Source organism: Suncus etruscus, chromosome 15, assembly GCF_024139225.1.
Source record: "Suncus etruscus isolate mSunEtr1 chromosome 15, mSunEtr1.pri.cur, whole genome shotgun sequence".
In the NCBI taxonomy this organism is placed as follows: domain Eukaryota; kingdom Metazoa; phylum Chordata; class Mammalia; order Eulipotyphla; family Soricidae; genus Suncus; species Suncus etruscus.
In genome coordinates, this window is record NC_064862.1 from 79,149,573 (window position 1) to 79,162,824 (window position 13,252).

At 60.1% G+C, this 13,252-nt stretch overlaps 1 protein-coding gene across 1 annotated transcript; it reads left to right on the forward strand.

Annotated features, from left to right (window-relative positions):
• The first annotated feature begins 1,659 nt into the window (after positions 1-1,659).
• MICALL2 (MICAL like 2) lies at positions 1,660-12,260 on the forward strand. The gene is made up of 18 exons (XM_049788728.1): positions 1,660-1,869; positions 5,596-5,644; positions 6,078-6,219; positions 6,571-6,734; positions 7,011-7,123; positions 7,247-7,754; positions 8,007-8,317; positions 8,705-8,919; positions 8,989-9,067; positions 9,390-9,535; positions 9,634-9,747; positions 9,947-9,987; positions 10,054-10,177; positions 10,436-10,526; positions 10,679-10,752; positions 11,383-11,497; positions 11,971-12,017; positions 12,112-12,260. The coding sequence occupies exons 1-18, from the start codon at positions 1,727-1,729 to the stop codon at positions 12,207-12,209; spliced, it is 2,574 nt and encodes an 857-aa protein (XP_049644685.1). The 5' UTR covers positions 1,660-1,726; the 3' UTR covers positions 12,210-12,260.
• Positions 12,261-13,252: the final 992 nt, after the last annotated feature.

Consider the following 13,252-nt stretch of genomic DNA (forward strand, 5'->3'; position numbering starts at 1 on the left):
TTAAATACAGCACCCCATAGGGTCCCAGCACTGCTAATGATTCCTGAGCAGAGCCAGGATTAATCCCTGAACATTACTGGGTATGGCCTCCCAAAATACAAGTGGAAGACAGAGTGTCCACATGCCACTGGTCACTCTTGCAGGATAGGTAGGTCTACATCAGACTGACCCAGAAGGCAGGTCCTAGGGAACTGGCGCTGTCTCAGCAATGCTGGTCCAGGCTGGTCCAAGAAGAAATGAGTTGATACTTGGCTCATGACTGCCCACATGAACCAACCTCCCCCTTAGAGAGGACGGGCACCTGTGTGGGGCCAGAAAGTGATGTCACTTGGGTGTGGCAGTTGCTGGGGAACGGACCAGAGGACCAGGGTGCGCCTAGGGTAGCCAGGGTGAGGCCAGAAGGGGAGGGTGGGGAAGGTGATAAGGCTGGACTTTACACGAAAGCCAGGCAGGGTGGGGCTGCTCCATATAGCCTTCCAGAAGGTTCTCCCTGCACTGAGGACAGATGGTAGACCAGTGGACAGAATCAGTGAGATGTGGAGAGACCCAGTTCTGGCCCCTGATCTTCCTGCAATGAGGCAGCCAGGAGGCTGTGGTCACCTGGGGCCACCCTACTTTAGATGGCCTACTGGGGACAAAGATCCCAGACAGGATAAAGGCTGCCCAGAAGCTCTGAGTTCACGTGCTCCCATGCCCGGGGTCAGGATCAATGGCCAGCACTATCCGGGGCAGTGGGCAGTTCATTGCAGGGCGGCAGGAAATTTTGGGAACCCCTGATTTCTGCTCTCTGACCCACCTAGAGTGGTCCAGACAGGCCCAGTAGGGATCACCCCCAGGAAAAAACCTTCCTGCCTGCAGGCGGGTCCTGCCTAGACAAGTCTGGGCTCTGCCGGTCAGTCATCGGTCTTTGTATGGCCGCGGGAGGAGGGGATCCCCGAATGAAACGGGGGGAGGGGATGCACTGGCCACCCACTGCAAGTTTGCAGCTCCAAGAGCCCTGGAAGAAAAGGCCAGGACCAAGTTGGGGGAGCCCTTACAACATCCAGGAATGTGGGCCCCTGTTCTATCCTCTCACGGCCGCGTGACCTCCGGTTCCTGAAGTCCCAGTTCCTGAACTTTCCATAAGGGAGGTGGGCAAGTCCGGAAGAGGGTTCGAGCGGGTAGGGACCAGCACTTGGGAAGACGGATCCGATCCGAGACCCCTTCGCAGGCAGCAGCCGGTGGGCCGTGGTGCAAAGGGGCGTGGTCCGATGGGGGTGTGGCCTGGCTGACCGCAGACCCGGACTCGGGGGCGGGGCCTATTCCCGCAGCGCGCGAGATTGTAGCCTATCGGGACCCTTAGAGGGACCTGGCGGAGGCGGGACTCGGATGGGAGACTCTCCTATTCGTCGATTTCAGTCTCTGGGGTGTGGCCTCCAGGAGGCGGGCTTTTCCGGGGTGGACCTATCCGAGTCGCAGGAAGCGAAGGCGTGGCTTCCAGGGGGCGGGGTCTTCCGGGGCTCAGCCTGACTGCAGGAGAGGTACCTCCAGGTGGGGCCTATCCGGGTGGCAGAGCTCAGGGGGCGTGGCCTCTGGGAGGCAGGACCTTCCGGTTGGACCTATCCTGGGAGCGGGACTCGGGGGGCGTGGCTTGTGGGGGCGTGGCCCGGCCTCCGGACTTGGGCCCTGGCGCCGGCACTTGCTGCCCAGCGTGTGTCCGTGCAGGGTCCCGACCAACCGCTTGTCCATGGCCGCCATCAGGGCTCTGCAGCAGTGGTGCCGGCAGCAATGCGAAGGCTACCGCGACGTGAACATCAGCAACATGACCACGTCCTTTCGCGACGGTCTGGCCTTCTGCGCTATCCTGCACCGCCACCGGCCCGATCTCATGTGAGTACCGCCGGGCCCGGGGGACACTGAGGCCCTCCGAACCTCGGGCCAGCTCAGGCCTCCTCGCCCAGGCTGCCCGCGGACTGCTTCCGAATGGGCACCAAGTCCACCAAGCCGAGCTGATCCGGTTGGGCAGTGCCAGCTCTTCAGCCTGAGATCCGCCCTGGCTCGGCCGCTGCCCTTCCTAGGTTTTCCCTGGGGACTCCTGCCGGAGGAGGGTGGGCTCTTCCGCCTTTTGCAGACAAGGGGGGAAAGGGGGGATCACAGGGCCGCCTGCAGACTGGAGTGGCAGTTGAGCTGGCAAGCTCCCTCGTGGGCTGGAGTGGGAAACTTCCCCTTCTGGCTCCTCCTGCTGCAGGGCTCCTCTACTGGCCTCTTGAGATCCTGGCTCTGGCCTTGGGTGGGCATGAGAAGGGTGCTGGGCAGGTCAGAGTGTGCTTGGCAGTTCCAGGTGCCAGGTCCTGGTGAAAACTTAACACAATTCTGCCTCTTGTGACTGGAAGGTGGGGCAGCCCCCAGTACTGGTCACTTGGGGCCGAGCCACACCCAGTCAAACCCGTGGTCTCCTGCCCATGTGTAGTGGACACGTGAGCAGTTTATGGACTCCTAAAGCTCCCCAGGACTGTGTCATCTTTTGAAGGGCCCCATCATCAGGCTGAGGTTGGTCGAGGGCTTGGTGGAGCCAGCTCTGGCTTCTGTGCCAGGATGGGGCCTTGTCCTGGCCCAACTGCAGACCCATTGCCTGGTGTGGCCCAGATTGTAGCCTTCCCGGGTTGTGGTGAGCAAGCACAGCATACATGGGCACCCACATAGGCTGGTACAGGTAGCAAGGGTGGGTGACATCGCTTTGGGGCCTCTTAGGCAGCGTGCAGGAGGAAAGTGTGATCCAGGGTGCAGGCAGGTAGCGGAGCTGACCTCTGGGAGACCCTCACCCCAGCACCTCAGGAAAGAGCTCTTCCTGTCTGGCTATACTGAGCCGCTGTCACCAGGATGTTGAGCCCAGCTGCGTCCCTGAGCTTCCTCTGGGCACCCGGGAGCCGGACTCTGTTTCTACCCGAGGTGGGGGTGGACTGGGAGACTGAGGGTACTTTCTCCTGTCTCTTTTTTTTTTGGGGGGGGGGCCATACCCGGCAGTGCTCAGGGGTTACTCCTGGCTATCTGCTCAGAAATAGCTCCTGGCAGGCACGGGGGACCATATGGGACACCGGGATTCGAACCAACCACCTTAGGTTCTGGGTCAGCTGCTTGCAAGGCAAACAACGCTGTGCTATCTCTCCAGCCCCTTTCTCCTGTCTCTTACCCCAACCCTGGTTATCATCTATTTGGGGTGGCTTCCAGGGGCCCATCTGCATCCCCAGAACTCAGGATCTGCCAAGGGGAGAGGAGCTGATGGGCCTTTCCCCGCACGCTAGGAGGCTTCTGGCTCCTTTGACAAAGGGGCCTGAGGATGTTGGGTGGCTCAGGGGTGCTGGGGTCTAGACCCCTCTGGTGCCTGCAGTCAGGGCTTTCCTGGGCCAGACTCCGCATCCCGTGGCTTGTAGGATCAGGAGACTCCAAAGATCAGCTGGGCCTGGCTGAACACAGCTGGGCCCACATGGTCAGTCACTGCCTGTCTGGTCCCTCTGGGGCACATGCGCATCTGACCAGGAGGGGGGACTGTGTGTCCCCTGACTTCCATGTTCCCATCTCCTCTGTGTCCCCAAACTCCTGTATTTCCCAATTCCCCATGTCCCTGACCTCCCTGTCCCTGACTCCTCTGTGTCTCTGACTTCTTTGTGTCCCCCAACTTTCTTTGCGTTCCCCACTCTCCGAGTCCTTGAGTCCCCCTTAATCCCTGCCCAGGAGAGGCTGCCTGGCAGCAGATGGGGTGGCCTGTGATCTCATGTTGCTCCCCTGTCCCACACATGCTGGGTGGGCTCCCCTGGGGGCCTGTTCCTCTGACTGTATGTCTGTCCTCCCCAGATCCCTTCTGACTGATTCCAGCTGTTAGATAACAAGGACTTCCTGTGGGAGCCCCGGAACTTATGGGGGGCCTGGTTCCAGGAAAGTGTGAGGCCAGAGCCCTGGAATGTTGGGGGCACTCTCCCCAGAGCTCTGGAATGTTGGGCGCATGCTCCCCAGGGCTCAGGGACTGGCTGGCTGGTGTCCGACTGGTGGCTTCAGTGGCCCTGGAATCCCAAGCACAGTGGTCATTGGGTGTGTCCTTAGGGCAGCTCTAGAACTCGGGAATCCCAGCTTCCTGTGGGAAGTCATGGGCCTGGACTAGTCCTAAGTGTGGGTGTCCAGTTCTTGTAGGACCCCGTGAGGTAACCGACCGGTCAACGTGTGATATTATCCTTGGACTAGGGGTAACCCAGGCCCCCACATTTGGAACCTCCCATGCAGCAACTTTGTGCTACAGGAAGGCTAGCTAGGGCCAGAGGCTGTCTGCCCACAGACCCAGGACACAGTACTCTGGCCAGTGTCCCAGTGGGGCTCCCTGAGCACCTGGTGGTGAAGAGGGTCCTGAAGGATAGATACAGCCCCCCAGCCCGAGGGTGACTGCCAGAGCATCTGGATGGGCTTCCTGGGGGTGGTCCATATGCGCTTGCCTGCTATGTTTTAAGTCAGCCCTTGATGGGGTTGACTGATGGAGGGATAGAGGATGAGGCCTTTCTCCTCCAGCTCGGACCACGTATCTGTTACCCTGTTCAGCCGGCAGTTCTGAGGTGAATGCGGCGGGAAGAAAGCCAACAGGCAGTCAGGCTTCTGAAGAAAACAGCTCTTTATTCCGTGAAGAGGCCGAAGCCAAAAGGCCCCAGAATAGGGCCCAGGAAAAAAGCTTTTCGCTCTTCACAGACCCTTGTTTTATAACCCAGAATCAGGTACCACCCAGTGGTGGGATCAGGTACCACCCAATGGTGGGAGCAGAATGCCAGGTCACACCCTAGGGTAGGGCACAATCACCATCAGGGTAGGATCAGTAACATAATAATCCCATTGAAATGTTTACATACACAACAGCCTGCCTCAGTTTCCTCCTGAGTCACCACCTCCCTCTTTGGGCCTCAGGGGTCCTACCTTCCTGTGAGGCTTCCTGTACCCCTACTGTGGCAGTGTGAGGAATGCTGAGTCCCTGGGAGTCTATCCTTAAAATTGTATTCGACCAGAGTGCAGACCTTCCTGTGAGTGTGCATGTGCATATGAATGTGTGTATGTGGGGCCGGAGAGATAGCATGGAGGTAAGGCGTTTGCCTTTCATGCAGGAGGTCATCGGTTCAAATCCCGGCACCCCATATGGTCCCCCGTGCCTGCCAGGAGCAATTTCTGAGCCTGGAGCCAGAAATAACCCCTGAGCACTGCCGGGTGTGACCCAAAAACCATAAAAAAAAAAAAAAAAAGAATGTGTGTATGTGTGCATGTGAGTCTATACACATACATGTGCCTGTGGTGTGTGTGCATATGTGCGTGTGATGATTATCTGTTCATGTACACCTGCCCATGAATGAGGTTTGCAGCCCTGTCCACTTGCATTTGGGCCCGGACCCTGCACCCCTTGAATTCCAGCCCTGTCGCCTTCAAGCACAGCCACATCCCAGAGTGGGGTGGGGGTGTTGTCACAGCTCAGCCCCGACTCCTCAAGCACCCCATGGCGGGGCACCCTGAGGCCCTCTGTATGCCACTCTCCTGCCAATGCTTCCTCCTGGGCCCTGAGCTGCTGCAAACTCAGGTTCTCTCATTTCCCAGAAACTACGATGCCCTCCGGAAGGAGAACGTTTACGAGAACAACAAACTGGTCAGTACTGTGCGGCCTCAGTGCTGTCTCCTGTCCCACAGTCCAGCTTCTGCTCAGCCCCTAGTTTTCAGGACCTGTGAGGGTCACCATTCCACAGGCCCTGGTCTCATCCTGACCCAACTGCTTTTCTTTTATCTGGGCCACATCTGGCGGTGCTCAGGACTAACTCCTGGCTCTGTTTAGGAACCACTCCTGGTGGTGCTCAGGGGACCCTATGGGGTATTGGGGGATTGAACCAGGGTGGAGTCTGTAAAGCAGGTGCCCTCCCCACTGTGCTATTGCTCCTGCCCCCATCAAGGCTTCATGTGGCCACACCAACACAGGATCTGGGAGGTCAGGCTGGGAAGAGGCTCCAAGGAGGGCATGGGGGTTGTGGGGTCTGCAGGCAGCCCAGCCAGCCCCATGCAACTCTCCCTGGCTGGACTTTGCCCAGGCCTTCCGGGTGGCTGAGGAGGAACTGGGCATCCCAGCTTTGCTGGATGCTGAAGACATGGTGGCTCTGAAGGTGCCCGACCGGCTCAGCATCCTGACCTATGTGTCTCAGTACTACAACTACTTCCATGGTCGCTCACCCAGTAAGTGGGCACCTGGGGGTCAACACTAGAGAGTGGTGTGCTTCCTTCTGTATACAGCCCATCTTTGCCCTGTCCCTGCCCCCCTGCCTGCCTGGCACAGTGTCTGGCCATTGTGACTTCTCTGGGCTCCTGGTGCTACAGCCCCTTCCCTGGCACATCCCTCTCGGGGCCACTTGGGCATCTATGCCTGGGCACTTATGGGCTCCATATGGGCTCCCAGGCCTGGCTGTAGACACCCCAGCAGGTGGGGCTGACCCAGGACTCTGACCTAAATCCTGTAGGTGGGGAGGGATCTGACCAGAGCTGCAGGAGCTGACTGACTGGGGCCCCTCACCCTCACCCCCATTCCAGTTGGCGGTATGGCTGGCATGAAGCGCTCCTTGGGGGATTCTGCTGTAGAACCTACTGAAAAGAAGGTGCTAACTAGGCCTTCCAGTCCCAGGCAGACAAAGTCCTTCGCCCAGGGCACCCCGCGGAAGGAAGACAGGGGAGCAGAGGAACCCCCGCCCAAGACTGTAAGCTCCCCCGCCTAGCCCTTCTGGAACCAGTCCCCACTCCCTGCTTTTTCCTAGCTGTTGGGGTGGTGGTGGGGTGAACAAAAGGGAAAGTGCTATACCCTCCCTGCCTGCCCTGCCCAGTGTGGAGGTGCTGGTGTTTGGACGCCCCCTGCTGTCTGAGCAGAGCTGCAGAGGACCTCCTGGACCCAGCACCCAGTGTGCACAGTGGGCAAATAAGCGGGTACACGGGCCATGGGGTCGGGGAGCTGCAGTTTGAGACTCTCCTGCCTGTAGAGCCGTGTCGTGGGCAGCTCCATCAGCAGCACCTGCGGTGTCTGTGGTGAAGTCGTGCATCTGGTGCAGCGCTTCCTGGTGGACGGGCGGCTGTTCCACCGCAGCTGCTTCAGGTGGGCGCTGGGTACACCCTTTGGGGGGGTAGGGGGGAATCAGCCATGTGCGCGTATGGTCTGCATTGTGCTTGGGGAGAGGGAGGTGGTGTGGGTGTCTCAGCTGTGCTCCTGTGCCCCCAGGTGCCAGCTCTGCTCCAGCACTCTGCATGCCGGGAGTTACCAGGCCACAGGGAAGCCAGGAGCCTTCATCTGCAGCAGACATGGCCTGGACACCGAAGCCCCCCGTACCCCGAAGCTAGCAAGCACAGTGAGAGAGGCAGAGCCTGTATCGCGGGGCAGCTCCTCTGTCCGGGGAGGCTTTCCAGGAGGAGCAGCCCCCACATTGGGCACCATCTCCCCGATCCACGGGAGCCTTGCACCAGGCCCCAGCAAGGCCAGCACACCCGTGGGCAACAGAAGCCCAGCAGGGTGGATGTCTTCGAAGAAGGACGCAGCAATACCTAGCCTGCGGCCTGCAGTCCCCAGTGCCCAGGACTCCAGCCGCACCGATACCCGCCTGGGCTCCTCAGGCCTGAGCTCTGAGTCTCCAGGTAGAGGACACACCCCGGCTGGGACCTCAACAGGTTCCAGGGTGCAGCAGGCCCGGGAGGACTCCAGCCGCACCAACACCCGCTTGGGCTCCTCAGACCTGAACTCTGAGTCTCCAGGCAAAGGACACATCATGGCTGGGACCTCAACAGGTTTTAGGGTACAGCAGGCCCGGGAGGACTCCAGCCGCACCAATACCTGCCTGGGCTCCTCAGGCCTACGCTCTGAGTCTCCAGGCAAAGGACACATCAAGGCTGGGACCTCAACAGGTTCTAGGACCTCAACAGGTTCTAGGGTGCAGCAGACCCGGGAGGACTCCAGCCGCACCAACACCCGCCTGGGTTCCTCAGACCTGAATTCTGAGTCTCCAGGCAAAGGACACATCAAGGCTGGGACCTCAACAAGTTCTAGGGTGCAGCAGGCCCGGGAGGACTCCAGCCGCACCAATACCCGCCTGGGCTCCTCAGGCCTGCGCTCTGAGTCTCCAGGCAAAGGACACGCTCCGGCTGGGACCTCAACAGGTTCCAGGGTGCAACAGGCCCGGGAGAAGTTGCTGCAGACGCCAGTGGCTCCCACTAGCCCTGGCCCTGTCACCAGCCCCACCCGGGAACAGGCACTGAGTGTTCTCCGCAGGGCACTGCCAGGCTCCGGGGGCAATGCCAGGTGAGGGGTCCTGAAGGAGTTGCCCCTGCAGCAGCCATGACACAGAGCCCATCCTGGGGGGCTCAGGCTGAGGGTAGCAGTGGCAGCATCTGCAGGGGTGAGGTCTGGGCCAAAACTGCGCCCCTGTGTTTCTTCTCCACGAAAGCTCCTTCCTGAGAAGGTCACTCTCTGGTGTGGGGTTTCCTGTTAGGCTGCTGCACTCAGCTAAGGGGATCCCTTGAAGTGACCAAGTTACTGGGGCCCTCAGGAGCATGTGGAGTTCAGGGGTCACCTCCTAGGTCCTTACTGGTCCTGGTGTCCCAGGGCATGTGAACCCACTGCCTAGTAGGGATCCTGTGAGAAGGGCTTCTGGACCCATCCTTGTCTGGTGCCCATTTTCACCTACAGACTCCCCCTAAGCCCTGTGGCCTTGAATTCCCACCCTGGATTGACAGAAGGTCCACGAGCAAGCCCAGAGCCCAAGATACCTTCCCAGACCGTTGGCAGCCCCAGGAAGACCCGGCCACCGGCTACCCTGAGTGAGAGCATCCCCAGCCCAGCAGGCCTGGGCCAAAGGGGTGCCATGACTACTGAAGTGGATGGTGCTGTGTCCCGGGTGAAGGGTCAGTATGGCAAGTGGGGAGGCGGGTGAGAGTGTGCCCTGCTCCCCTGACAGTCTACTGCTCTGCCAGGCCCTGCAGGTAACGAGGAGGAGGGACCTGCAGACTGGAGGAGCCGTTTGAAGCCCGTACCCAAAAAGCCTGAGGAGAGGTGAGGCCACTTGGGGTCAGACATGGGGGTCTAACTTGGGGACTGGACATTGGGGGTCACTTTGGGAGTGAACATTAGCGTACCTCTGGGTAGTGGGCATGGGGTCACTCTCATTAGAGTGGACACTGGGGGGTGGTCACTGCAGTGGGTACCCCCCTCCTGGGATGAACCTAGTAGGAGTTGGGGAGCTCCTGGCTCTGGTCTGTAGCTGAGCACTTAGAAATCTGGGAGTCCAGCGGAGCAGCCTGGTGCTGGGGTCCAAGCAGGCTCATAGCCAGGGCACCCCAAAGCCTCACCCCATCATGCGGCCACCCCCATCCAGGTCTCTGGAACTAAATGAGCCGTCAAAGGCCAGGGATGCACCCCACAAGTTCCCCAGGAGCCCTGAGGGGGCCACGATCGTCACCCCAATCCCCACAAAGTCTGATAGCTGCCTGGGGAATGCCAGCCCTGGGCCCCAGCCCTCAGGTAAATACCAGCCAGTACTAGGCCTACCAGGGGGGATGGGAGGTTATGGACAGTAGCGATGGGGACCCCCATGCCAATGCTGAACCTATCTCTCCCAGTTGTGTCCCCGGCCCTTGCCCAGCGTCGGAAGCTGCGGGTCCCCCCCAGCCTGAATCTCTCAGGGATCCAACTGGAACCCAGTGGCAAGCGGAGCGGAAATGAGGGAGGCACAGGTCAGCTGAGCACCCAGAAGCTGGTGGATGTGGGGAATTTGGGGGTGGTGGGCAGGGAGCCTGAGAGTGGGGAGCCCCACTCTCCACGGCGGACATGGCATCTGGCCCTGGCACAGGGTAGGCTGTGGTGGGCAGAGGGGCCCCTTTCAGACCTCACCCAAGGGATCTGGCACTTCAAGACTCACCCATCATCCTGCAGAAAACAAGCCCCGGGAACAGGCTGTGACATCTCCCCTCAGGGTGAGTAGAGCCGGAGGGGGGCAGCCTCGGGGTCCTCCACACGCTCAAGTCTGCCTGCGTCCACAGCTGCAGCCTGATGACCTGCTGTCTCCTGAGATCCAGAGGCAGATCCGGACCATTGGGGACCAGCTGGATGCGCTAGAGCGCAGGGGTGTGGGGCTGGAACAGCGGCTGCGGGCAGCCGAAGGAGGTGAGCTGCCACCCCAATCCACCACCCCACCCACTCGGCCTCACCCACCCAGCCTGACTTTGAGCCTCCCACCTGTCCCCTGGTTCCCTGGCCTATCCCTTGGGCCCCCCTATTCCTAGGCCCCCACCTGTCTCCCGGGTCCCCACTTGACCCTGGGTCCAGTTCCCTACCTATTCCATAAGTCCCCATGGCCTGTCCCCTGGGTCCCCCAACCTGTCCCCTGAGTGCCCCCAAGCCTCAGGAGCTGGTGTCCCACAGAGCCATCCGAGGACGCCCTCATGGTCGAATGGTTCCACCTCATCCATGAGAAGCAGCTACTGCTGCGGCTGGAGTCTGAGCTCATGTACAAGTGGGTGTCTCTAGAGCCGTGTTCAGTGTCTGTCTGTGGGGACCTGTGTCTGTCCAGTGTCTGTCTGTCCTTGGGGGGGGGCTGTATGCAGTGTCTGCAGATCTGGTGGGAAGCATGGTGCCTATTCAGTCCTGTCTTTGTGGCCCTCATAGGGTCAGGGACCAGCGCCTGGAGCTGCAGCAGCTGGACCTGCAGGACGAGCTGCGGCGGCTGATGGACAAGCCGGGTGCGTCCCTGCGTCGGTCTGTCCCTGCAAGGTGGTCCAGTCACCTGCCCACCTTGATAGGGGCATCATTGAGACCCCTTAATGGACTCTTTGTATCCTACTCACCCCCTCACTCAGCCCCACTCACCCCTTCAGTCAGCCCCACTCATGACCCTTAGCATCCCTACGCACCCCCTCAATCACCCCCATTCACACTTAGTCACCCCCTCAAGTTATTCCCACTTAACTCAGTCAGCCCTTCAATCCCAGTGTCACTTTTCTTTTTTTTGGCTTTTCGGCCACACCCGTTTGATGCTCAGGGGTTACTCCTGGCTAAGCGCTCAGAAATTGCCCCTGGCTTGGGGAGACCATATGGGACGCCGGGGGATCGAACCGCGGTCCTTCCTTGGCTAGCGCTTGCAAGGCAGACACCTTACCTCTAGCGCCACCTCGCCAGCCCCCCAGTATCACTTTTCATCCCAATTCAACCTCACTCACCCTCTAGTCAACCCTCTCACTCTCCCTCACCCCTCTCCACTCTTCTCCCGGGAGCTGGATGCTGGTGGGGGATCCTTTGTCCCTATTCCCCCATGAAGGCTGGAGCCTTTGAACCCCACTGATGGTAGCTCCCCCACTCATCACAACATGTAGAAGCTCTGAAGTCACCTCAGGACCGGCAGCGGGAGCAGCATCTGCTGGACCAGTACGTGAACACCGTGAATGACCGCAGTGACATTGTTGATTTCCTGGATGAGGACCGGCTCAGGTGAGGGGCAGGGGGCTGAGTTGAGAGGCTGAGGGGCTGAAATGAGGCATCAAAGTGGGGTGCTGGGGCCTGAGATGAAGGGGGCTGAGAGGTGAAGGGGTTTCAGGCCCAGCCCAGCTGTATGAGAGTGGGAACCTCATCATTCCGCGCTGCCTCCCCCAGAAGGCCTGCACTCAGTAGGTGGCATGTCCTGGGCTGAGGCCTCAGCCCCTGCGTGCAGAAGTGCCAGGCTGAGCCTGAGGCCATCGAGCAGGTGACTGACCCCTGTGTGGTGCCACTTAGGCCTCCCTGTCCCGTCTCCCTCCCATGGACCCTCATATTGTGCCCTTTACCCAGGCTCTGCCCTGTTCCCTCTGACCCCTACTGCGTGCTGTAGAGGGCCGGGCTTGCAGGAAGTGTTTGCTGTGGGGGTGTTGGTGGGGGACAGGGCACCCAGGGTCCCTGGCCTCACGACATCTGGTGCTGCATTGTAGAGAGCAGGAGGAGGATGCAATGCTGCAGAACATGCTGGAGACACTGGGTAAGGGGCACCAAGATACACAGGGCTGCTTCCCAGGGAGGGAGGGAGGGATGGTCCAGATATTCCCTAAGCACAACTCTCCCTCCTACCCCAGACCTGCACAGGAGCAGTGGGGACCACAGGAGGAAGTCCAAGTCCCGCCTGTCCTTCCGCTTCCTGTCGAGGAAGGAGAAGGCCAAGGCCCCTGAGTGAGCGTGGCTGGGCACAGCAGTACCGGCCACAATAAATACACTGACCTGCTGACCCCTTTCCCCTTGCTTCTTGGGGTGCTTCTGGATTAGGCCGGGGGGGACTGCTGAGGTGAGTGCCTCATCCCTGTACTATTGTCTGCTACCATCTCCCTTCCCTTGTCAACCAGGCAGAGACACCCAGTGGTGGGGGTGTCTGTGGGGGTGAGATCTGTGGGGGTCTATGGAGAGTGGGGGTGTGTGGACTGGGGGTGTGTGTAGGGTCTGTGGAGTGGAGTCTGGGGGGCCCTGGGGGTTACTGTGGAGGATAGGATGGGATGTTCCAGGGTCCGTCTGTAGTGCCTATGGAGGGTGGGGCATGTCTGGAGTGTGGGGTGCCCTTGGGCCCCTCTCCCATGCTGGGTGAAGCATCTTCAGTGTGAGCCTGGGGTCTCTAACTGGCCTTGGGCCCACTATGGAGTGACTCTGACAGGATCTGTGATCACTAAGGGGTATGGCCCTATGCCCAGCGAAGTCTAGCATGTGTAGAACCCAAGCAGGGCATCCCTGGCCCTGTCAACCTTGTAGTCTCACCCAGTCTCCAGATCTCAGAGGCTCTGAGGGGGTGTGTGGCAGGGCTGGGGTGTGTGATGCTCAGGGTCTGGGTCAGCGGGTGAGCTTAGGGAGCTTGGAAGCCTGTATGTAGCTCTGGGGCATCAGAAGGACTGTCCAGAGGTCCTGCAGTGTGACCTTGATACCACCAGGGGGCGGCAGAGAGCCAGTCCTCAAAGCTGCTCCAGCGCTCTGCTGGGGAAACTGAGGCGCTGCCGGGCTCTAGTGGGGCCCTGAGTGGGGTCCACCATGGGCTGGGGCGATGGGAACAGAGCTGAAGTTTGGGGCTCCAGGGGTGGCTGGGTCTGTAGCTGCGGAGTGAATGGGGTTCTGCCCATACAAGCCAGGCTGGGCTGTTCCTCTTTCTGCCCTTGATGGACTTCCTCAGAGTTGCTCCTGCACCCCAACTCTGCCTTGCACCTGGGGTGACCTGAGCACAACATTTTCTGCTTCCCA